At 42.6% G+C, this 26,515-nt stretch overlaps 1 protein-coding gene across 1 annotated transcript in view; it reads left to right on the forward strand.

Annotated features, from left to right (window-relative positions):
• Positions 1-26,515, forward strand: part of USH2A (usherin) — a 1,400,924-nt gene that overhangs the window by 1,372,468 nt on the left and 1,941 nt on the right. The window contains exons 71-72 of the mRNA XM_073628975.1: positions 3,112-3,353; positions 8,562-8,651. Coding sequence (XP_073485076.1) covers positions 3,112-3,353; positions 8,562-8,651 — 332 coding nt within the window. The remainder of the gene's footprint in view (positions 1-3,111; positions 3,354-8,561; positions 8,652-26,515) is intronic.

The following is a 26,515-nucleotide window of genomic DNA, read 5'->3' on the forward strand; positions in this document are numbered from 1 at the left end:
CCAGTTATACTGCGTGAGCCGCCATAGCTGTAGCAGGCGCGTGCCCGCAGCTTGTCCCAGAGCCGATGCATGTGCCTGGAGGGTGCGGTGACACAACGGGAACCGGGATCTGTGTGTGTAAACACCCAAATCCCGGTTCTGTCAGGGGAGAGGAGACAGATTGTGTGTTCCTACCAAGAAGGAACAATGATCTGTCTCCTCCTCTAGTCAGTCACATTCACCCCACAAGTAGAACACACATAGGGAACACATTTAACCCCTTGATCGCCCCCTAGTGTTAACCCCTTCCCTGCCAGTGAGATTCATACAGTAATCAGTGGCTATTTTTAGCTCTGATCGCTGTATAAACCTCAATGGTCCCAAAAAAGTGTCAAGTGTCTGATTTGTCCACCGCAATGTCCTGATAAAAATCGCATATCGCTGCCATTACTAGTAAAGAAAAATAATAAAAATGCCATAAATCTATCCCCTATTTTGTAGGTGCTATAACTTTTGCGCAAACCATTCAATATACGCTTATTGCGATTTTTTTTTTTACCAAAAATATGTATCGGCCTGATGAAGACTTTTTTTAAAAACATTTTTTGGGATATTTATTATAGCAAAAAGTACAAAATATTGTGTTTTTTTTCAAAATCGTCGCTCTTTTTTTGTTTATAGTGCAAAAAATAAAAACCACAGAGGTGATCGAATACCACCAAAAGAAAGCTCTATTTGTGGAAAAAAAAGGACATACATTTTGTTTGGGTACAACGTCGCACGACCGCGCAATTTTCAGTTAAATTGACGCAGTGCCGTATCGCAAAAAATGGCTTGGTCATTAAGGGGGAAAATCTTCCGGGGCTGAAGTGGTTAAAGTAGCATTCCGGTCAAATCCTAACTATAGCTAAATCTACTCCCACCCACTTTCTAAGCCCTATTCTAACTACCCTGTATAAGGAAAGATGTCTATACTTCCCTATGTTGAGGGTGCTCTAGTCCGGTCACATGATCGTTTCCCAGTGGTGGCTTCATTGTAGAGGAGGGACAGCCGACAACAGATGCCCCATAGTGAGCCTCTGGGTGACGTCATGACCCAGGCTCTCCAGCCATTATCGCCGATCCCTCCTCTTCACTGAAGCCGGCTGCTGGAGAGATCATGTGACCAGACCCGAGCACCCTGAGAAGAGGTAAGTATATACACCTTTCCTTTACAGTGTTTTTTATAATAGGCTTAGAATAGGAGTAGGAGCAGGTTTAGTTATAGTTAGGATTTAACTGGAATGCTAATTGAATTAATCAGTTACCTCTTGAGTCCCAGATTGTCAAACCCCACATTCTGTGGCCCTGATGAAGGGGGAGAGATGCTGGGCTTCCGAAACATGTTGGAAACCGTGCCCAATATTTGTAATATACTTTATTCCGGACCCAAACATTGTTATGGTGCTTCACTTTTCATGTCAAGGGTTTTGACAATATACAACGTGGTTATTGGATTAAGATGACTGAGTTACCTGTACATGTGTGGCTATCCATACTGGGGTATGTTCCTGACACTCACAAGGTCAATTACCATCATGTCATGGAATTTAGGAAGACAGATGTTAAAGCGGTATTAAACCCACAACCAAAAATGTAATATATTGCAGCTTACCAGTCATTAGATGTGGTTGCTGCATTTGTTTTCCTTTTTTAGACTTTTCCCCCCTCTATTTTCATGTGGTGGTCTGCCCCTCCTGTATTAGAATGCCCCCCACTCTGGATGAAGGAGCACAGAGGAGTACCTTTGCACAGCAGATTGAAGTCAAACTCCAGCTAACACTTTATAAGCAGTTCAGTTACAACAAACAGTTTTTTTTTTCTTTTGGAATAAAGGTTTTACATAAATAAATAAAAGCTGATTATTGTAAGCACCCCCTTTCAGTGGTAAATGTTTTGCCTCGACCCTGTAACTGCTACATCTGTGGAACAGCTTGTTTTGTTGAATAGCAACAGGCTTAATGGCAGAACTACCAGGTAAAAATAAAGGCAAGAAAGACTAAAAAAAGTGCATCTATCACATCTAAGCTGCAATATAATAAATGTTTGCTTTTGGGTTTAAAGTGTTACTAAACCCACAACAGTAAAATCAGTCTGTATAGTAAAGCATGCTTTTTATACTCACTGTGGAAACTAAGGGGTTAATCCCACGTATTGTGTAAAAATGCTGTTTGATCCTGTCTTCTCTGACCCTCCCCTTCCTTTACTATCCTCAATCCATCTCCTGATAGTAGAGAGCCTTGGAGGCACTCTGCACATGCTCAGTTTGGTATGTATTGCTAGAGAGTTTTTTTTTTTCTTGGGAGGGTGCATGTGATCAGCACAGGACCAATCAGCACTGTCCAGACAGAGGGTCAGGAGTCATGCAGCCTCATAGGACAGTCAGAGTAGAATGAAAACTCTTCCTACAAGCTTTAACCAGACACTGATAGAAGTCACAGGACTGTTTTATACTACTGATGAGAAAAGGTATTTGGCTTTTTATATTTACTAAAATCTTTCCATGTTTCTGTATACTGTATACGGAGACCAAATATAGTGAATGCAGGGTCCTGGGTTTAGTAACACTTTAATATTACTTTAATTGTCCAAGCACATAACAGAGGGTGAAACATGTTTATAGGAAACCACTCTGTTCTATTTTCACCCGAGCTAAGGAAGTACTTGGATCACAGCTACACTAAATAATGTGTAATAGGAACAGGGAATTCATTCTCATTATTTATTTGTGAAAATGACCAACTATCTTTGTTGTAGTTCCTTTTGTGGTCTATCGTTTCTATCCATACAATTGAAATAAAGCACATTAGCTGTCTTTTATATATAAATATTGTATCTGCTTCAATATTGGATTGAAAAATGTCTATTTACAAAACAGGACAATACCCCCGTAGGAGTAAAAGTGGAATGTACATTTAAGAGAGTTTGATCATTCAATGCTGCTTTTAATTAGCTGTGCGTTAGCTTTATAATTGGATAGGTACAGTGGACTTTGCCAGGTAATTAAAGTCAATGGCAGTTAAGTCTATTGAGTAAATATATATTATTTAATGGGATAGTTATATGTTCCTGTCTCTCCCTCTCTCTCTTTAGCCCCCGCGCACTCAATTCCTAGCACAAAGAACGGGACGGAGGTGAAAGGAAAGGCTGTCTATACCGAGCTGTGGTTTATAATCCTGATGGCCTTGCTGGGCTTATTGCTCTTGGCGATTTTTCTGTCCCTGGTGCTGCAGAGGAAGCTGACCAAACATCCGTTCCCAAGGGAGCGCCCTCCGCTAGTTCCTCTACAACAGAGGATGTCACCGTCAAGTTACTCCGAAAATGAAACCTACGCGGTATGTATGTCATTCCAAACCTGAAATGTTATTTAACCCCTAGGCGGCCGAGCCTTAGCGCTGAGGGGCCGCATATTTGCTTGCATTAGCACCGATAAAGCTGTGCCAAGAGTGCATGCCCTGCGCACTCCTGCAATAGTGACCGGCGGCTCATGAAAAGTTCTCTGATCATGTGACTGCCATGACAGCCAATCACAGCGGTCACAAGCCCCACCTCCAGGAATACCAAACCCCTTAAAGGGCCAACAGCAGACGGCATCAAGGGCTTAAAAGACATTTAAAGCATTTGTTACCCCAACACTTCATATTCCCGATATGTCCCTGCTGTACCATGTACTTGTATGAGAAAATATCCTGTTCTCTGTGTATTGCTTCCTTTATGTGAAATCCGTGGGGTTCCTGCCAGGTTGTGAAAAAGGCCATTGCGGCTGAAATGCGTCTAACTCTCCTGTACTTTTATCTTTTAAGGAGATACAATAAATTTGGACTGATTTAAAGAGCATGTATCGAGTTGCGGATTGTCCTTTATCTATTCATCACATTGGTAGCTGAGCAACTGCACATCCTGCACCCAACAGCTCAGGAGGAGTTACATTAACTTGGGGTAGTAGCACCTTTCTTTGTTGTCAGTGGACAGTTCTTGCCAGTCCCTCTGCTTTCCTATTAAACACTGACCATACTAAGCAAGAAAACACATTGTGGTCAGTTCTTTAGCTATGCTGGGAACTGAGCCTGCTCTCCTCCAAAGATTAGACTTGTCCTGACACACCCCCTCTGCTCAGACATTCACTGGGAAGCTCAGTGTGCTGCTGCTTCTCCTCCCCCCAGCTCTTATGTAGCTGAGAACAGAGGGAATGGGATCACTTATTAAAAAGGGAAAAAATGTATCTATAATTTTTATATCTATGCACAAATGTTTTGCTTTTTATTTCCATCTTAAACTGAATGGGTTGTTTTACAAGGTGATCGTTTACAAACACTTTAACCACTTGCCGCCCGCCCACTGTCAAATGACGGCTGGGCGGTACGGCTCTCGTTCTGGGTGGACGTCATATGACGGCCTACCAGAACGACCGATCTCGTTCTAGGACATGCTAGGACATAGTGTGACCGCGGCTCTTTAACCATGTGATCGATTGTGTCCAATCACAGCCGGTCACATGTAAACACGGAGATGCCGGTAATCGGCGCTCCTCGCCTCACACTGACAGAGTGGGAGGAGAGGAGAGCCGATCAGCGGCATCTCCTCACAGGGGACAGCTAGGTATGTAATCAGGGTAATCACTGATCATCAGTGCCCTGATTACAATTAAGTGCCCACCAGTGCCTGTAATGATTGCCAATCAGTGTCAACCACAATTGCCACCAATCTGTGCCCACAAGTGCCAGCAATCAGTGGCCATTAGTGATGCCAGTCAGTGCCACCCACCAGTGCTGCCTATATGTGCCCATCAGTGCCGCCTATATGTGCCCACCAGTGCTCATCAGTGCCACCTATCAGTGTTCATAAGTGCGGCATATTCGTGCCTCCTCATCAGTGCCCATCAGTGAAGGAGAAAAATTATTTATTTACAAAATTTACTGACAGAAACTAAGAAATACTTTTTTTTTCAAAATTTTTGGTCTTTTTTTGGAAAAAAATAAAAAACCCAGGAGTGATTAAATACCACCAAAAGAAAATATTTGTGTGAAGAAAATGATAACAATTTCACATGGTTACAGTGTTGTATGACCGCACAATTGTCATTCAAAGTGTGACAACGCTGAAAGCTGAAAAATGGCCTGGGCAGGAAGGGGGTGTAAGTGCCCAGTATTGAGGTGGTTAAAGTCTTATTCACTTACAGGCTAGAGAAACTGAACATGTATCAGTATAATACATAAATCAACAAAGAGGTGAAACACTTGAAACCCATAGTGAACTTTTAGGCAAGCCATAAATGAATCAATTATCTTTCCTTCCACATCGAGTGGAAGGAAAGAAAATTGCTCTATTCCCCCATCAACTCAATCAGTGCTATTGTATTCTGCTGGCAAGGAGCCATCCTGGGAGGCAGAATACAACGATTACTTATGGCAATCATCGAATGTAGCAAAAATACAACAGGATGGTTGTGACCAAGTAGATCGACTTTGGTACAATTAGCCTGCCCATACATGGATCGAGATTCTGCCACTGTCTGTTTAAATAAGCCAAATACATTCCAGGTACATCAAAACAAAAGATGTTCAATGTCTAATGCCGCGTACACACGGTCGGACTTTTCGTCTACAAAAGTCCGACGGACGCCGACGGACTAAAGCCGGCTGACAATCCGATCGTGTGTGGGCTTCCCCGGACTTTCAGCGGACTTTTCCAGCCGCAAGTCTGACGGACTTTAGATTTGAAACATGCTTCAAATCTTTATGTCGTAACTACGCCAGACCCAGAAATCCGCTCGTCTGTATGCTAGTCCGACGGACAAAAACCCACGCTAGGGCAGCTATTGGCTACTGGCTATCAACTTCCTTATTTTAGTCCAGTGTACATCATCACGTACGAATCTGTCAGACTTTTGTGTGATCGTATGTAGACAAGTCCGTTCGTAAGAAAGTCTGCCGCAAGTCCGTCGAAAGTCTGTCGGACGGGCTGTCGGACTTTTGTAGCCAAAAAGTCCGACCGTGTGTACACGGCATTACAGTTTGTTGTCTCCTTGAAGCAGCCACAGCCTGGATAGAAAGTCTCTCCTGCCAGCAGCTACACAGTGGGACCCTTGCACTCTGTAGTAAAGCATTAGTCTCATCTCATTGGTCCAACAAGCCCCTACAGGATTAGACTTATAACTCTGCAATCAACTAAATTCATGTTCCCTGCTTATTGGACAGCCCTGGCTCTGTAGGGTGGGTGTTGGACCTCTGCATTGAGATAACTGCTTTCCCACAGAGAGTGAGGGTCTCTATCTGCAGTGTAATGGCAGAGGAAAGACTTTCCTACTCAGGCTGTGGCTGCTTTAGAAAGTATGCAAATTGTAAGACATTGAACACCTTTTGTTTTGATGCACATGGAATGTATTTCAGTTATTTTAACTGAGGTTTCAATTGGGATTTTATGTCTGTGTAAAAGTGTAGTAAAACCATCATGGTCTTTTCCCTTTACAAAATAGAGCGTTTTAAAGATGTTGAAGGAATCCAGTGATGAATCATTTCTTATCCTCTTGCTGCCTACCTAATGCATGTGTGTGTGGGCTTCAGCACCCACATGCCCCACACATGCATCCATGGATGGTTGAGGTTTCTGTGCTGCGTCATACACAGCTCCTGATCTCTAATAATGATTGGGAGCTGGAGGAACAGGCTCCCGATCATGTGCCTGTTCTGTTAGCCAATCACAGTGATCACGTGATTGGGCAGTCTGTCCTGCCCACCAGGCACAAAGAATCAATTAACGGGGCTGGGTGGGGAGGGAGTTAAAACCCAACTCTGTTTTTAAAGAGTTTGAGGAGGGTTCGATCCACTGTACAGTTTGTATTGTCATTTGTGTACTGATAGGAAGTGAGGGGAAATCTCCCTATCAGGATTTTAGCTGAAGTTAGGCTTTAATTAAAGTCTTCATGGAGGTGCAGTACTGATAAGAATCCATAGGGGTTAATTTGCTAAAACTGGAGAGTGCAAAATCTGGTCCAGCTTTGTATGGTAGCCAATCAGATTCTAACTTCAGTTTGTTCAATTAAGCTTTGACAAAAAAAAACAAAAAACTGGAAGCTGATTGGTTTATTTGCAGAGCTGCACCAGAATTTTCACTCTCCAGTTTTAGTAAATCTCTACCATAAGGTGCTTCAATTCTTACTTCTCTAACCTGAACTATATGAGTAGAGCGTACCAGTGGTGAAGGAACAGAGGTTACAGAGGTCACTACTGGGTCAGGGCCCTTGTTTTCAAAGGGCCTCACATTCCACCCAAATGACTTTGGTGGTACAGTCTTAAGGATACTACATGGTTAGCACAGGGCCTTAGATCATGCTGATAGGCCATATCTGCAGAAAACCATGCCTATGGCAGCGGCGGTCGCTCATAAGGGGAGCAGGGGCGCCCTCCATGGCAGACGCATGGATTTCAATGGGGTTTTTTTTTTTTTTTTCTTTAGCACATGATTAGAGCCTTGAGCACCAGTCGCCACTGGCCTATGGCAAACACTCAAATTGTGTCTCTGGGGCCCCTGGAGCACTTTTAAAAATGTGCAAGAATACACAGCATGCCTATACATTATGACTGACTTCCCCCTTAGTTTGCTCTCCTCCAACGATGACAGGTCCTCACTTCCTTTCTTTGTTTTATTGACATTGCTTCCTCCTTTCAGATCCATCTCCTTGCCCACTGTCATCTTTTTTCTTTTTTTGTTTGCATGGGGTCCCGTACACGGAAGCTACATTATTTTGAAACCCAACTCCTACTCTTGACACATTATGCAGGGTACACACGTTCGGACTTTTCGACCGGACTGGTCCAACGGACTTTCAACGGACTTCCGACAGACTTTTTAAGGAGCGGACTAACCTACACACGATCACACCAAAGTCAGACGGATTCGTACGTGATGACGTACACCGGACTAAAATAAGGAAGTTGATAGCCAGTAGCCAATAGCTGCCCTAGCGTTGTTTTTTGTCCGTCGGACTAGCATACAGACGAGCGGATTTCTTGGTCCGGCGGAGTTACGACGTAAATATTTCAAGCATGGTCCAAATCTAAAAAGTCTGTCAGATTTTCGACTGGAAAAGTCCGCTGAAGGTCCGATTAAGCCCACACACGATCGGATTGTCCGCCGGACTCGGTCCGTTGGACCAGTCCGGTCGAAAAGTCCGCCCGTGTGTACGCGGCTTTACAGGAGCCAAGAGTGACATGTGCCACAGCCAGTTTACTGTTAAAAAAAAAAATGTGAACAGGAAGGGAAAGCGTTTTTTGTTTTTAATTTTTCTTTGGCAGAGGAGACATGCAAAGTCTCTTTGACCAAAAAAACTCTACCTTATAGTACCAATGTCAATTGGCCTAGTTTTATATGTTGATTTCTGACTTCAAACACATTCCAATAAAAACAAATACAATTCTAAATCTCAGGTGCAAGGGAAAACATCTAAGTGCATGTTTCATCTGCTTAGAAGTCTCTACTCTTCTGTTCCTCACTCTGACTCTTGCTCTCCTCTCTTTTCCTTCCTTCTGTACATTGTCATCTAGAAACTGTCTGATAGTCAGCAACTTGCAATGCCCCCTTCAGCAGTTCAAGCCTCCAACCCAGGCAGTTGTGCTGAAAATCTACTAGAAAAGGTAAGAAACAGCAGACCATTAAATAAGAACTAGAGAAAGGATTACCGGGTGTTAGCACAGATACCATACCTGTCTTGAAAATACTTCCGTCACTGATGCTGACGTAAAAAAAAATCCTTCTTGACTTTCTTTATCCTCCCTGACTTCTCTTTGCTCCCTAACTTCCTATATCCTTTATGTCCTACTACCCCAATTCTAAAAAATCTGGGGCGCTGTGTAAAATCTACATAAAAACAGAATGCAATGATTTGCAAATCTCATTGTTTTTTTTCACAATAGAAAATAGAAAACATATCAAAAGTTTAAACTTAGAAAAATTTACCATTTAAAAAAAAAATAAGGTAATTTTGAAATTGATGGCAGCAACATCTCGAAAAAATTGGGGACAGGACAACAACGCTGGCAAAATACAACACAAATTCCAAAAAAGTTGGGACAGGGCCATGTTTACCACGGTTGTATCATCCCCTCTTCTTTTAACAACACTTTGGGGGTTATTTATGAAGGGCAAATCCACTTTGCACTGCAAGTGCACTTGAAAGTGCAGTCGCTCTAAATCTAAGGGGAATGCCGCGTACACACGGTCGGACTTTACGGCAGACTTTGCCCGGCGGACTTTGACGGACTTTCTGAATGAACAGACTTGCCTACACACAATCTACCAAAGTCCGTCGAATTCGTACGTGATGACGTACAACCGGACTAAAACAAGGAAGTTGATAGCCAGTAGCCAATAGCTGCCCTAGCGTGGCTTTTTGTCCGTCGAACTAGCATACAGACGAGCGGTTTTTCGACCGGACTCGATTTCGACGGATTGATTTAAAACAGGTTTCAAATCTAAGTCCGTCCAACTTTTGAGAAAACAAAGTCCGCTGGAGCCCACACACGATCGAATTGTCTGACGAAATCCAGTCCGCCGGGCAAAGTCTGCCGTAAAGTCCGCTCGTGTGTACGCGGCAATAGGTCTGAAATGAGTGGAAGCTCTGCTGATTTTATCATCCAATCATGTGCAAGCTAAAATGCTGTTTTTTATTTTCCTTGCATGTCCCCCTCAGATCTACAGCGACTTTACTTCCAAGTGCTCTTGCAGTGCAAAGTGGATTTTCCTTTAGTAAATAACCCCCTTTGTTTATGTCTGGAAACTGAGACCAATTGCTGGAGATTTGGCAGAGGAATATTGTCCCATTCTTGCCTGAGTATCCGATGCCCTAAAACCTGGATATATCTTTCAGCATTGATGGTGCCTTTTCCAGATGTGCAAGCTGTCCATTCCATACATACTAATGCACTCCCATACAATCAGAGATGCAGGCTTTTGAACTGAGCACTGATAACAATCCAGACGGTCCCTCTTCTCTTTTGTCCGGAGGACGGGGCACCCATGGTTGCCAAAAAGAATGTCAAATTTGGTTTCGTCTGACCACAGAACAGTTTCCACTTTACAACAGACCATTTTAAATGAGCTTTGGCCCAGAGAAGACGGCAGCATTTTTGCATCAAAGAACAAATAACTCTCTTGCGCTGCCACTAGTAATAGAGAAATTAGAACTGCTGCTAACACCTCAATGTGTCCCCACATTCACCACGAATATTCACAAAGAAAAGAATATTCACATTCACAAAGAAAAACAGTGTAGCGCTGCATCATCATGTTCAGATATGGCTTCATTTCATGATAGCAGCTTTACCTTGCATTTTTGGATGGCATGGCGAACTGTGTTCACAGACAGCGATTTTTGGAAGTATTCCTGAGCCCATACAGTGATGTCCATTACAGAATCATGCCTGTTTATAATGCAATTCTGCCTGAGGCCCCATACGAATTGTTAGATTTTCTGCAGATTTTTTTCTTCAGATTTACCAAAACCATGTAGTGCAAGGGTCTGCCTGATTGCATACAAATTGAAACTCTAATGCCCTGTACACACGGTCGGACATTAATTGGACATTCCGACAACAAAATCCATGGATTTTTTTCTGACGGATGTTGGCTCAAACTTGTCTTGCATACAGACGGTCGCACAAAGTTGTCGTTCGTTGTCCGATCGTTCAGAATGCGGTGACATAAAACACATACGTCAGGACTATAAGCGGGGCAGTAGCCAATAGCTTTCATCTCTTAATTTATTCTGAGCATGCGTGGCACTTTGTGCGTCGGATTTGTGTACACACGATCGGATTTTGCTGTCGGAAAATTTAATAGCCTGCTCTCAAACTTCGTGTGTCGGAAATTCCGACAGAAAAAGTCCGATGGAGCCCACACACGATCGGAATTTCCGACAACACAATCCGATCGCACTTTTTCCGTCGGAAAATCCAACCGTGTGTACAGGACATTAAGGTTTGACCTCATATTATATGGTTTTGGTAAATCTGAAGACAAAAATCTGCAGAAAATGTAATGCCGTGTACAGACGAGCGGACTTTGACCGGACTGGTCCGACGGACTATCAGACCTGCAGCGGACTTTTTCGGTCGAAAATCTGACGGACTTTAGATTTGGAACATGTTTCAAATCTTTCTGACGGACTCGAGTCCGATCGAAAAATCCGCTCGTCTGTATGCTAGTCCGATAGATGAAAACCCACGCTAGGGCAGCTATTGGCTACTGGCTATCAACTTCCTTATTTTAGTCCGGTCCTGCGTCATCACGTACGAATCCGTCGGACTTTGGTGTGATCGTGTGTAGGCAAGTCCGTTCGTTGAAAAGTCCTTTAAAAGTCAGTCGAAAAGACCACCGTACCAGTCCGGTCAAAAAGTCCGCCCGTGTCTACACGGCATAATAGTGTGTATGTGGTCTGAGGACCCCAAGATCACGGGGATACAATATTGCATTTCGGTCTTGTCCCTTGCTCACAGATTTTTCTCCAGATTCCCAGAATCTTTTGATGGTATTATGTAATGCTAAACGATGATATATTTAAATTTGTCAATTTTACTTCGAGGAACATTATTCTGAGTATTGTTTGACAATTTTTTGATGCTGTTTTTCACAAATTGGTGAACCTCTGCCCATCTTTACTTCTGAGACACTCCGACTCTCTAAGATGCTCTTTTTTATACCCAATCATGTTACTGACCTGTTGCGTTGAGCCAATTAGTTGCAAAATGTTTCCAGCTCTTCTTTGTTAGTATCATTTACTTTGTCAGCATTTTGTTGTCCTGTCCAAACTTTGAGATGTGTTGCTGCCATTAATTTCAAAATTACTTGATTTTTTCTTAAAACAGTACATTTTCTCAGTTTAAACCGGGGGTATTGAATTAACCTCCCTGGCGGTATGATTATTTCAGATTTTAGGTGCTGAAAGCAGTACAATTATTTTGCATGGAAATTTGGCATTTTATATTGTAGGTCTGTAATTCTTAACAAAAACACACTTATATCTGTCCACCAAGAGTATAGTAGACACCCCGGGTATGATGAAGTTTGAAACACAAAAACATAAATTAGAATATAATAAATAAATATAAATAATTAAAAATAATAATAATAAAATAAATTTCCCCACGATTCACTATCGCTCAATTCTGCAAGTGTTCTAATTTACTATCGCTGTTTTCTAGCTGGTCTAAAGCCACTTTTGACGTAAAGGGACACTTTTTGTTTGCTATGGACAATCTCCAGTTTCCAGGCAGAAAGAACAGTATATATAATATAAAACTGCATGCAGGGCACTAGACAAAGCACTGGGGACAAAAGGGATGTGAAATAATTTCATACAGTACTGTAAACTGTAAGATTACAGTACTGTATGTTGTGATTTTTACTTTTTTTTAAATTTGCCGCCAGGCTCCGCCCCCGTGCGCCGCGACGCTCGCAGGGAATGGAGCCTGGCACAGAGAGGCTTCGGAGGAGACAGAGTCCGCAGACAGCGCCGGGGGACATCGCAGGATCCTGGGGACAAGGTAAGTACAGTGCACCAGGATCCTGCAATGTAATCCCGAGTGTGGCTCGGGGTTACCGCTAATGGTGCAGAAATTTAACCCCGAGCCACACTCGGGAAAACCGTTAGGGAGGCTAAGATTCATGGAGGTCCGATTAGTAAAATTTTTCTTCCAGCAGCAGTCCAAATCGCATGTTTGTGCAATGTCTCAAAATTCTTCCCATCACAGCCCCCCTCATTTTATATCACAATCCCATTCTTACATCAGTGTCCTCAGACCCCCCACTTCACATCAGTTTCCCCTTCACATTAGTGTCCACTGCCCCTTTCACATCAACCCCCTCCCCCACAGCATTGTCCCCCCTTTACATCACTGCCCCCTTTCACATCACCCAAGCCCCCCAAAGCACTTGCACCCCCTTACATCACATTTCCCCTCCTGCCGCACTGCTTCCTTTATATCCTCCCTCACAGCACTGCTTCCCTTTACATCTCCCCCCACAGCACTGCCCCCCTTTACATCACATCTCCCCTCCCCACCAGCACTTGTTCCCCTTCACATGACCCGGCCCCCACAGCAGTGCACCCCTCTCACCACAATAATTTGCACTTTATCCCCTTCAAATCATTCCCCACAGACACAGCACCCCCCTCTCCACCTTCACAGGTATGTCCTTTTGCCCATGCTCTCTGACCTTCAAAGAGTGAGAGCAGGAGGCACAACCGCACTGGATGGAGAGTGAGAGCTGATGTGGTTACATTTCCATATTAAGCTGGTGATTGGTTGCTAGGACAGCCCGGCGTCCCAGCAACTAGTCACCTGCTAGGTAATCCGGAAAGGTAACTCATGCACCTCACTAGGGCTGAAACAACTAATCGATTAATCGACAACTAATCGATTATGAAATTAATCGATTACTATTTTCATAATCGATTAATCGGCCAGTAACATAATGGGGTTAAAAAAAAACTAAAATGAGCTCTTTATAGTACAAAAAGAGCAAATAATCGCTACTCTAAATATTACTTTCACAGTTCTACACTAAAAAAAAAAAATTAACCCCTTACAGTAGTGATTATCTGCTTTTTTTGTACTATAAAGGGCTAATTTTAGTTTTTTTCACCCCACTATGTTACTAAACATCTTAGACCTGGTTCACATCTATGTGTTTTTTTGGTGCTTTTTTGCAGAAACGCACTACAGTTCATGCACATGGTTTCCTATGGGACACATTCACGCATAATGGTGCTTTTTTTGGTTCAATATACTTCAATAGAGAAGCTGCAGAAAAGCATGGAATGCGTTTTTGCAGCAATTTGTGTTTTTTAATCTGCCCAACAACAAATTGGCCAAAAAAAAAAAAAAATGCAAAAACGCAAATCGCAGCAAAATCACGTGCACAAAAATCAAAACGCACAGCAAAAAGCACTGCAGAAACAGATGAAAAGCAAACTGCATAGGTGTGTACCGAGCCTTATGCTGGCCACACCGATCAATTTTCAGATGAGAATATTCAGACGAAAAATCTTTGTACATTCACTGAATGAATGAAAGAACGAAGTTCTTAAAATTACATTTTTTTTGAAGGAAGACATTGTTTTTGTTTTTAATAAAAAAATTTGATCACTGAGTCTGATGATATTTACCAGATTCACCCTTTAATAGTATATACAGTATATATCCTCTAATAGTATATACAGTATATCGCCTCTAATAGTTTTTACAGTATATCTCTCCTCTAATAGTTTATACATTATATCTATCTCCTCTAATAGTATATACAGTATATCTCTCCTCTAATAGTATATACAGTATATCTCTCCTCTAATAGTATATACAGTATATCTCTCCTCTAATAGTATATACAGTATATCTCCTCTAATAGTATATACAGTATATCTCTCCTCTAATAGTATATACAGTATATCTCTCCTCTAATAGTATATACAGTATATCTCTTCTGTCTGTTATGCTCAGAGTGGATTCGATATTTTGCTCCCTAACCATATAGTTGGTTATTTATATTTACCACTGTATAGAGATATTTAAGAATAAATTACCTTTTTTTTTAAAGTTGCACACATTAACTAAATTATACACCACACTTTTTCTTAAAGGTTATTAACCGAATAATCGATTAATCGAAACAATAATCGGCCAACTAATCGATTATGAAAATAATCGTTAGTTGCAGCCCTACACCTCACATTCCTGCCCTCCATCCAGTGTGGCTGTGCCTCCTGCTCTCCGTTTATTGCTATCCTGTCTCCCGCTCTCCGTGCTTCCTTGAGAATGACAGCAGCGGAGGCCAGGGGAAGTAAGACTCTCAAATGGCATGACCGCAGGTCCGAATGGGATAGTTGCCACTCGATCTGGATCTGGAATACGGTCTGCCATTAAGTGATGCCTGGTTTACAGTTGATATACCATATTTTCTATTGTAGGGAAAATATAGGTTTATGAGATCTGCAAATCGTATTCTGTTTTATGTAGATTTTACACAGCGTCCCAACTTTTTTGAAAATGGGGTTAGGTATCCTCCTTGACTTTCTACAATTTATCTAACTTTCTACATCTTTCCTGAGATCTCTATGCTCCCTAATGTCCTTTATCCTTTATGATTTCTTATATCCTCCTTGGCTACCTAAATCCTTCCTGACTTCTCTATGATCCCTAACTTCCTATAGGCTCCAACATCCCATATCATTTCCAATTTTTTATATCCTTCCCTGCTTCCTTTATGCTCCATGGCCTCCTATATCTATTCCAACTTTCTATATGCTTCCTGACTTCCTATTTACCCCCCCTCACCTTTTTATAGCCTTTTCGACTTCCCATATCTTATTTTTAATATGCTCACTGACTCCTTAGATCCGTACTGACTTCCTCTATCCTCCTTAATAACATATATCCTCCCTGACTTCCTATGCTTAAAAATGTGCATCCTCTAGGGGAATTGGGAATATACAGTATGTACCATTTTCAAAGAAAACATGAGTGAGCAGGTAAAACACATTTCTTATTTCTCATGGGATTCATGTTTTGTAACTGTAGGTCGTAACAGAATGGCAATATCATAAAACAAAACATGGCATCAAGTGAACAAATGAAGCGACCCCTATTCAAAAGTCTGCATCCCCGTTCTTAATATTGTGTATTGCCCCCTTTAGCTTCAATGACAGTGTTCAGTCTTTTCTAATAGTTGTCTATGAGGCACCGAATTCTTGCAAGTGGTATACAGGTAGCTGCCCATTCATCTTGGTTAAATGCCTCCAGGTCAAAGTCTTTAGTCGTTTTGCATGAACCACACGTTTGAGATCTCCCCAGAGGGGCTCGATGATATCAAGGTCAGAAGACAGTGATGGCCACTCCAGAAACCTCACCTTTTTCTGCTGTTACCACTGGAGAGTCAACTTGGCTTCATGCTGGAGTCAAAGAGCGTCCCATGCGCTACTTTCGTGCACAAGAATGCAAATTGTCTGCCAGTATTTTCTGATAACTTGCTGCATTCATCTTGCCATCAATTTTCACAAGATTCTCTATGCCTTTAGAGTTCACACACCCCAAAAACATCAGTGAACCACCACAATGGTTCACAGTGGGGATGGTATTCTTGTTGCTATAGGCCTTGTTGACCCCTCTACAAACATAGCGCTTATAGTTGTGACCATAAAGCTCTGTTTTGGTCTCATGACTCCAGATTACAGTGTGGCAGAAACTGTGGGGTGTGTCAAGGTGTTGTCGGGTATATTTATTTATTTTAAGTACTTGTATAGCGCTGTCAATTTACGCAGCCCTTTACATATACATTGTACATTCACACCAGTCCCTGCCCTCAAGGAGCTTACAATCTAAGGTACCTAACTCACATTCATACATACACATACTAGGGTCAAATTAGACAGGAACCAATTAACCTACCAGCATGACTTTGGAGTGTTGGCAGAAACTGGAGTACCCGGAGCAAACCCACACAGGGACAGGGAGAACATGCAAACTCCAGGCAGGTTGTATCTTGGTTGGAATTCGAACCAGCGACCCTTTTGCTGCTAGGCGAAAGTACCAACCACTACACCACTGTGCTGCTGTAACCAGGCTTTTCTTATGGCATTGGCGCAGTAAAAGCTTCTTTCTGGCAACTCGACCATGCAGCTAATTTAATTCAAGTATCATTGTATTGTACTCCTTGAAAAAAAAAAAAAAAAACGTCTTTTTCCAGAGCAGCCCGTCTTTCTCCTGAGGTTACCTGTGGGTTTTTCTTTGCAGCCAAAACTGCCAGAAGAATTGTTTGGGATACAATGTTTCTTGGTCTACCTGACCTTTGCTTGGTATTAAGAGATCCCAGAATTTTCCACTTCTTACGTGACTGAACAGTACTGACGGACAAATTCAAGGCTTTGAATATCAATTTATATCCTCGCAGTCTCCGCTCTAATTCTTCCACCCCAAACTCGCTCATCTATGTCGTTATGGACCTTGCTTTGTGCACTGGTCCAAATCATTTGGAAGGGGGATTATGGTTGTGGGTTTTTTTTTCAGGGGTTGAGCTTGGCCCCTTAGTTCCATTTTGGACAATTTCATGCTCCCAACTTTGTGAGCAGAAACGGCGAGCCAGGCCTTCTGGTCCAACATCAGTGCTTGACCTCACAAATGCGCTTCTGGAAGAATGGTCAAACATTCCCATAGACACACTCCTAAACCTTGTGGACAACCTTCCCAGAAGAGTTGGAGCAGTTATAGCTGCATAAGGTGGGCCAACTCAATATTGAACCCTTTAGACCAAAACTGGGATGCCATTAAATTCATGTGTGTGTAATGTCAGGTGTCGCAATACTTTTGGTGACATGTGTATCATGATTTCTGCCAGGGTATGCAATCTTTTAAATACAACTGTATCCTCCATGATTTTCAAAATCCTCTCCAATGTTCTATATATTGTCTAAATTCTTATATTCTCGCTGACTACTATTTTATCAATAACATAAATCCTGGAGAAACTGAACAAAACTGGTTTTATATAAGTTTTGTGATTGTTTAAATATCTTTGTTTTCATGGAAATATTTGGTGGAAAATGAAATAATGTGTGCTCTTGTTGGGACACAAGTTCCAAAAGCAACCCTAATATGACACTGGAAGTAATTGCGTGATACTAGATGAGATATTTTTGTATGTGTTGGGCAAGGAAGCGTATTTATTTACTTATGTATATTAAAGCTGAACTCTAGGCAGATATAATAGACACAAATGATTGCATCTCTGTAGTCATGAATACATCACAAATCTTTTAGAATGCAAGCAGTGTAAGTACCTGGTATCAGCCTCTTGTAGTCCCTGTTAAGAATCAGCCAGTTTATGTGCTGACATAAGGCATGATGATAGGAGGAAAGAGCAGAGTGACATAGAGATGCTGATTCTCCTTTCACTGTCCTGTCACAGGCTCAGTCAGATAAGGACAGTCCAGGCTGAGAAGAAGTGGGTTCAATGATTCTGGCCATGACCAAGGACACCTAGTGGCAGAAAAAAACTGCAGGGGAGCATTCTGGATTAAAAGTGAATATTTCAACAAAAGCTGCTTTTTATCTTTTAATGGGCAATTAAGGTTTTTCTTGTCATTTTTGGCTGGGACTCTGCTTTAAACTCCGAATGGGTCTTAAAGTAAAATCCAATAGGGCATTACATGCTATTTATCCATAAAAAAGTGACTTTGCTACCTAATAAATAAAAAGCTGCTACTAGGTATTAAATGTGGACTTCTGGAAGTGCTTGCACATATCTGCAGTTACCTCTCACCCCCCACACCCCCTTTATATCCAATAGCAGTTCTTTTAGGTGGTAGAGTCACTTTAACTACTTAAGGACCGGAAGGATTTGCCCCCTTAATGACCAGGCCATTTAGTCGTGCGACATTGTACCCAAACAAAATGTATGTCTTCTTTTCCCCCACAAATAGAGCTTTATTTTGGTGGTATTTGAGCACCTCTGCGGTTTTTATTTTTTTGCGCAATAAACAAAAAAAAAGCAACAATTTTGAAAAAAAAAAAAAAAAAAATATTTTTTACTTCTTGCTATAATAAATATCCCCCCCAAAAAATGTAAAATTTATTCGTCAGTTTAGACCAATATGTATTCTTCTACATATTTTTGGTAAAAAAAAAAAAAAAAAAAAAAATCGCAATAAGCGTATATTGAGCGGTTTGCGCAAAAGTTATAGCGTCTACAAAATAGCTGATTACTGTCCCTGGAAGGGAAGGGGTTAACACTAGGGGGCGATCAAGGGGTTAAGTGTTCCCTAGGGAGGTGTTTCTAAGTGTGTGTGGGGAGGGGGGAGGGACTAAATGGAGGAGAAGAGAGATCGTGGTTCCTAATCACTAGGAACAGCAGATCTCTCTCTACGCCGGTCAGAATGGGGATCTGTTTGTTTACATACACAGATCCCCGTTCTGGCTCTCTGTGGAGCGATCGCGGGTGGCCGCAGATTACGGACCGTTGACATCCACGGGCATCTGCTCCGGCATCGCATGCCCCCTATCGCTCTTAAAGTGGCCGACGTACACCTACGGTGATTCGTGCAGCCGTGCCAACCTGCCACAGTATAATGACGGCGGCTGGTCAGCAAACGGTTAAATGTATTTTACATGCTACAATACAGCAGGTACTTGAACTTGCCCTGCTATCAGTCTCTTATTATCTCCAGCACAGTATCACTTAGAGTGGAAGGGAAACACTGATAACAAACTAGGCTTTACTGTATTGCATAGGGCAGTCCATCTAACACTAAGTGATCTATGTATAAACAATTTGCTCAATGAATGGGACACACATCCACTCACCGACAATGAAACTTGAAGTATTCTAGAACTATCTTGTATGATTGAAGCACAATCTAGTGGCCAAAATTTTTTTTTTTTTCTGGATTGAGGTACTCAAAAAGAAATACCACATTTTGGCCACCGGATGGTGCATCGATCATACGAGATACAGCAAAATGTGTGGTAGCTTAGCGGATTTGTGTCGCATTCGTTTAGCGAACTGTTTATACATAGACCCGAGCTTCCTGAGAGGAGAGAGCATGTAAAGCAGTGTGCTGCTGTTCCCTCATTATCCGATTATTTATACAGGTACCGACAATTTATGCAGCACTTTTACATATACAGTATATATTTTACAGTCACATCAGTCTCTTCCCCCAAGGAGCTTACAATCTAAGGACCCCGAATCACATTGATTCATACACATACTAGGGCCAATTTAGACAGGAGCCAATTAACCTACCAGCATGTCTTTGCAGTGTGGAAGAAAATCAGAGTACCCGGAGGAAACCCACACAATCACAGGAAGAACATGCAAACTGCAGGCAGGTATTGCCGTGGTTGGGATTCAAACCAAAGACCCCAGTGCTGCTAGTCTCTTAGCCACTGTGGAGTGGGTCCTGGACCTGACTGTATTGCTTACCTGCAGTAAAGTCTGCAGGGAGGTCACAAGAACCTGGATTTACTGTCTGGATCACAAGGCTAAGATCAGAAGATAGGTTGTAACATGTGCTTATTAACCATACATATGTAGGCAGATATTTTCATTTCATTCATTGTAGCCTATTGTATAATGAGGGGCTAGTGACTTTACAAAATCACAAGAGTTGAAGTATAGAGAACTTAGTGTTATGTCACTAAACAATATCATTTTTAATGTCAACCATTGCATAGTTGGTCTTTTCACCTAGGTAGGGTGTCACCTTCTCCTGGTGTTACGCCGGGTACACACCAATTTTTTTTTATTTTGTGCAACCCCGTGTAAAAAAAAAAAAAAAAACGGACAGCTCTGGTCAGGAGCCCTGTGTACTAACCATGCCAGGTTAGTCCAGCGATCTCCCCCCACTGAGCTATTGTATTCTGACAGGGGACCCACCCCCCCACTAGAACACTCCGATCAGCGCTCTCTGCCATTGGCTGAGAGCGCTGATCAGGAGTCGGTCAGCTGCTGGTTTTCCAGCATGCACGTCTGACAGAAGCTGGTCAGACCGACTTACACACGGGCAGAAAGTCGGCTGGTATTTTTTGTACCGGCAAATGTCCTCCAACATTCTTCCCGTGTGTATGGGGCTAAGACTTCAATGATGAAGATCCCTTAGCTTGAAAGCATCAATCAAACAATAACACTTATGAAGCTGTAAGTATATCCAAGATGGGATTTAGCTCTGGCTCTACTGAAATGATGAGAGGTTCAGAAGCCAACTTATGCAAATGGGTCAGCTTCTGTTCTCCTTGTGGACATGGAAAGGTATTATAAAAGGGTGGTAACATGACCCAGAATAAGTACTCCTTTGGCCACATTTTACTGCATGAAGTGAATGAGTAATTAAGTATTTTGCAGTATACAGTATAAAGCAATAGACTGAGCATGCTGCAGATTTTTCTATACACCAACAAAAACGTTGTTTCAATTTCCAAAATATTTTTTTTTTTAGATCATGGCTGACAGTTGGTGACTTTGTTCTCTTCATCTCCTAAGGAGAGAAGTCCCGAGGACTTGCTGCATCTGTCTCTCGCAATCCTTCTTCCTTAATTTTGAGGATTCAGGTTATAGTAGCTGATCAGCTCTGTCACTTGAGATGTCTAAGAGATCAGCACCAATCACAGGACCCTTAGGCCCCTTTTACACATGCAGACTTGTCCCTTTCATCAGTTCAGTCACCTTTTTTCAAAGAAAAAAAAACAGATGAAGTTAATCCGTTTTTCATCAGTTTTTCCATCCTGACTGTTAGAGTCCTTAAAGGAAAAGTTCACCTTTAGAAAAAATAAAATAAAATAAATGCACATTCTTTTGCAGGTAAAAAAAACATGCACTAAATATTTTTTTGTAATGGACCTGTAAAGCATGGTACCCATGATCGGCTATTGCCACAGTCCTGCAGACTGTCTGGCCGTACTGCCGATACAGCTAGGCAGTTACACTGTGACAGGAAGACTTAAAGAGTTCCATCTAAAAGTTTTTGACAGGTACTCTTCCCCACGGTGGCACTGTCCCTCGGAAGTTTAGCCCCCCTCCTCCTTCCCCCTCCACCGGGCCAGTTAGAAAGCGCAGCGCACGTCACGCATGCACAGTAGGGAACCAGCTGTGAAACAGAATGTTGGTTTAACATGTTACAAGAGGTGAACACATCCTTTAACCACTTAAGTCCTGGAGCATTTTTTTTTTTTTTTTTTTTTTTTTTACAGGCCATTTGTCTGTTTACATCAGTTTTTCATCCGTTCCGTTTTTCAGTGGGAGAAAAATGATTTGATGTTTTACAAAAAATGGATGTTGATGGAAGCAGATATAAACAGATGATCATCCGTTTTTCCATAGAGATGCATCGATGTCCATTTTTCATCCGTCAACGGGTCCGCATGTGTGAAAAGGGCCTTGACTATGATTCTGGATTTATCTGGAAGTAGTACCAGGTCTCAGGCCTATTGAAGGGTCATACCAGTAAAAGAAAAGACAATATCGGATTTTGTTTTGTCTTTAGAATACTCTGAGTTTTCAAGAACATTGTCATCTTATTTTAAACTGTATATAAAATAGTTGGCTCTCTCACCAACCTTATCCCCAAGGGGATACTTTATTCTTCTAATTCACATTCCTGTGGATGTGATAAGCTCAATGCAAAATATGTTAAAACTTGGGGGAAGCCTCGATTTCTTAGTAGTACCTTACCCTGTGTTGATGCAAGACCATCAAGTCTAAACCCAAAACATAGAAAGAAAATATGAGAAACCACACCACACCCAAACCTTCTTATACATTTTTTTTCCCCATATGAAATACCCTTGTCTTCCTTTCCCATTACATAAGACTTAAAAGAAACAACTATTATAAATCTTCTGGGAGATACACATTGGTTAGTTTGCAGACCTTGGAAAAAGTGACAAATATTCAGAGAACGGTATGGACCTATTACCAAAGAGTTATACATAAGCACATATAATACATATAGGTCCAAATCAGCTCTCTAGACTTTCAGATTGGATATAATTGTGCGCCAGTATTGGTATAAACTGTTCAATATCTACTGGCTGACAACACCTTAGTAGTGGGTCAACAACAAAGAATCAGCAGAGGGATAGCAGCGTTGTCAGCTTTGAGTACACAACAGGAGGACTGGCCGGATCAACAAGTAAAAGCTTGAAAAAGAAAGCGATATTAAATGATAGATTTGTTATAGCGAAGATATGTTTATTTTTGTATTTAACCTGAAGTTCTACTTTATTGATTACAGGGCTGAATTATTTTGTTCCCTTTATAGTTGTCAAGAGTTCATGCAAATACACTATACTTTCTCGGTTCACTAGATAGCTGTAGAATCCCAGCAAATTCCAGCTTGCCGAACCTTTCACAATTCACTGATCACCGAATGACCATGTTTGTTGATGGAAGACTGATGAAGGGTAAAGATCATCAAGTCGGAATGAACTTATTCAAATACAACCTATTTCGACTTACTTATGGTTTCTATTGTTATTGAGTATAAATTAAAATGTACATAAATGGTATATATATGGAGTTTATAATAAACCTGCAGGAGATGGCTTCAAAGTACTGCCCTGGAGTCAATGAAGCTGCGAAAGTGCTAAAAGCAGAACTTTACCCAGAACAACTTGATTAAAGATATAGCTATTTAGCAAGGAACATACATTCCACATTAATAATTATGCCACCAAAATAAGTGTGTGCTGTAAATTGCCTCCAGCATTGTTCTTTTTATTTCTTGCTGGAGGCTGCCATTTTGCTGACGCCCAGAGCCAGAGTAAATCTTTAGGCTATTAGTAGATCAGCCTCTAATGGCTCTGACTTTCGGCACAATGAAAAAAATAGGGAGCAACTGAGCATGTGCAGAGCAGGGTGAGACAGTGCATTACTAGATTTTAAACAGTATAGACAGTTATTTTTAAAGTTTTACAATTTACATAGCTATACCCAGGGCTTTTTTTCTTGGAGAATAGGTGCAGGGACTAAACCCATGCCCCTCCCAGGGTGTATTTGCACACGACGCAGCAAATGGATGTGGGAGGGTCTCCTTAAAGGGGTATTAAATACCAGGAGTGCGCTACATACAGTGTGCAGAGTTTAGGAGTGTGCTTTGTACCGAGTGCAGGGTTCAGGAGGGTGCTACGTACCAAGTGCAGAGTTCCTTCCTTCCCCCTTCTAGAACAAGTCCCCCACATCACCCCTCCTGGTATGAATCCCCCCCCCCATCCTGTACAAAAGTTTTTTTTTCTGACCCTCAAATCTCCTATCTCTCAACACAGACTTCAGATACAGTGCGGGTCGATGCAACAGGGAGATGTTCTTCCTCCATAAGAGCTGAGGAGCCTAGCGGAAGCTTCCCCAACTCTAGCACAGAGAGAAGCTGCGGGTGCTGACAACCACAGCGGGGCAATGGCTGGATGCCCAGCATTAATGATGCCATTGGCGCCCCCCTGTACATATCAGCTGTGCTCAGAGAGGATTTGTTGCAGTGGCCAGGACAGGAGCACTGTCACTTCTAAATACAGAAGTCGGCCTTTTGTGTTTAGATGTGCCAGTAGTGATCGTAATGCACAGGGCAGCACCGGAGGTGGCGGGACAGCATTCCGCCAAGTTCCGGCTGAAAAAAAGCCCTCCTGCCAAAGGGGCCAGCCTGAAGTGATCTAACACCCCCCCTCCTGAACTGTACCAGGCCGCATGCCCTCAACATGGGGGGGTGCTTTAGGGAGGGGAGCGCCCTGCGGTCCCCCCACCCCAAGACACCTTGTCCCCATGTTGATGAGGACAAGGGCCTCTTCCCGACAACCCTGGCCGTTGGTTGTCGGGGTCTGCGGGCGGGGGACTTATCGGAATCCGGGAGCCCCCAGATCCCGGCCCCCCCACCCTATGTGAATGAGTATGGGGTACATGGTACCCCTATCCATTCACCTGGGGGAAGAAGTGTCAATAAAAAAACACTACACAGGTTTTTAAAGTAATTTATTAGACAGCTCCGGGGATCTTCTTCCGGCTTCGGGGGTCTCTCTGGTTCTTCTCGGCGCTCTTCGGGTCTTCTGCCGGGCTCTTCCGCTATCTTCTGCTCTTTTGCTAGTGGTGGCCTGGACTTCTGCCTTCTTATTTTCTTCCGATGTTGACACGACGCTCCCTCCCCGCTGGAATGCTCTCTGAGTGCTCCGCTCTGACTTATATAGGCGGTGACCCCGCCCCCTTATGCTGTCACAGTCCCTGGGCATGCTGGGACTGTGATGTTTTAGGGGGCGTGGTCAACATCACCCGGCCTAGTACGGTTCAGGAGGGGGGGCGCTCGCCCGTCCCCACCCCTTTTCTGACCAACCGGGCTGCGTGCTCGGACAAGGGTTTGGTATGGATTTTGGGGAGGACCCCACGCTGTTTTTTCAGCGTAGGGGGTTCCTCTCAAAATCCATACCAGACCTAAGGGCCTGGTATGCCCCCCCTGGGGGGGAGACCCACGCCGGTTTTTTATTTAAAATTTGGTGTGGAGTTCCCCCTCAAGATTCCTACCAAACAGTACCGGGCATTGGCAGGGATCCGAGTCGGATCCCCGTGCTTGTCGGTCATTGGGAAAGGAAAAAATAATTTTTTCTTTCCCCATGAGCAGCTCGGTGCTGTTTTCCGCAGCTGACACAGTGCACTGCGATTACGTGTGGATAGCTGCGCTAAATCGCTCCTGGACACAGTCAATTCTATTTTTTCTATCCGCATGGAACCGCATGTATCTAAATCACTGCTAAACGCAATGTGTGAATGGGGCCATAGGAAAGCATTGTGTGCTTTTAGCTGCGGTAGAAAATTAGAAAATCCACAGCTAAAAGCACCATTCTATCCGTCCATGTGAAAGGGGCCTAAAGTTCCACTTTAAAACCTGTCTCCAGCCAAAATGTGAGCCTATTGGAGAGATTGTATCTCACTTCCTGTCTTTTTGACAACTGGACAAGAAACGAGAGAAGCATTTGTCAAAGTGGCAGGAAAACAGTAATAATAACTTGGTCAAAGTAAACTGCTCCCAAGCCCTGAATTAGGACAACCTCATACATATTCAGATGCTGAATGCCAGCACAGGGTTATCCTATGCTCCACAGATTGCACAAATTCCAAAAAAAAGATTGCCTGCACACCAAAAAAATCTAATGCTGGTAACTTTATTCATCCGGACAACATAAACAGAGAAGTCCCCTCCTGGGACATTCTCCTTTCGTGAGTTTTACCCACAAGGCTAGGCTTAATTGTAGGAGGTGATGAAGTGCTACCAGTGTTGAATTATTCTTTTCGCAGTGCAGCTGATTTTTTCCTGCAGTAAAAAAAAAAACCCGACTGTGGTTCTAATCCTTTCACATTTTACTTTGTCCACAATGAAGAGACTCATTTTCTATCCCAACAAATCAACTCAATGGGGACATAGGCTGCAAACAAAATCTAACAGATGTTCTATCACTACCATGAACTCAAAAAATAAATGTTTGGATGTACTTTAGGGCATGCTAAAAGCATATACTAAAATACTGAGAGGCCATTTTAGCATGCCTAAAGTGCACTTTAAGGTGTTTGCAGCTTTATTTTTTAGGACCACTGTCCTTTTAACCATGGGTAAGGCAAAATCACTAACTTCCTTCTATTTTTTTTCAAACCTCAGAGTGATCTTGTGGCTGAATTGTCTGGTTCATCAAATCGGATTATGCTAAAAAGTTACATAATGCACCTCGAGGTATGCTAGTGTTGGCTTGTGCCTGGCTTGGGTGTGCAGTGTTTTGTACAGTAAAAGCTGTCTTCTATTAAGCATGATCTGTGTGATAGAACGTGCCCTCTCCACATCGCCCCCCATCTCTCAGAGCTCACCTGTTTGGGAGGGCAGATACTTCCCGTAGAGCTCTGCCTGTTAAGTTAACCCACTTTATGCCCTGCCCTAGACTGACTCTCCATAGCTCAAACACATTCAGTGATGCATGCAAATCAG

This window comes from Aquarana catesbeiana, linkage group LG04 (assembly GCF_042186555.1).
Source record: "Aquarana catesbeiana isolate 2022-GZ linkage group LG04, ASM4218655v1, whole genome shotgun sequence".
Lineage (NCBI taxonomy): Eukaryota > Metazoa > Chordata > Amphibia > Anura > Ranidae > Aquarana > Aquarana catesbeiana.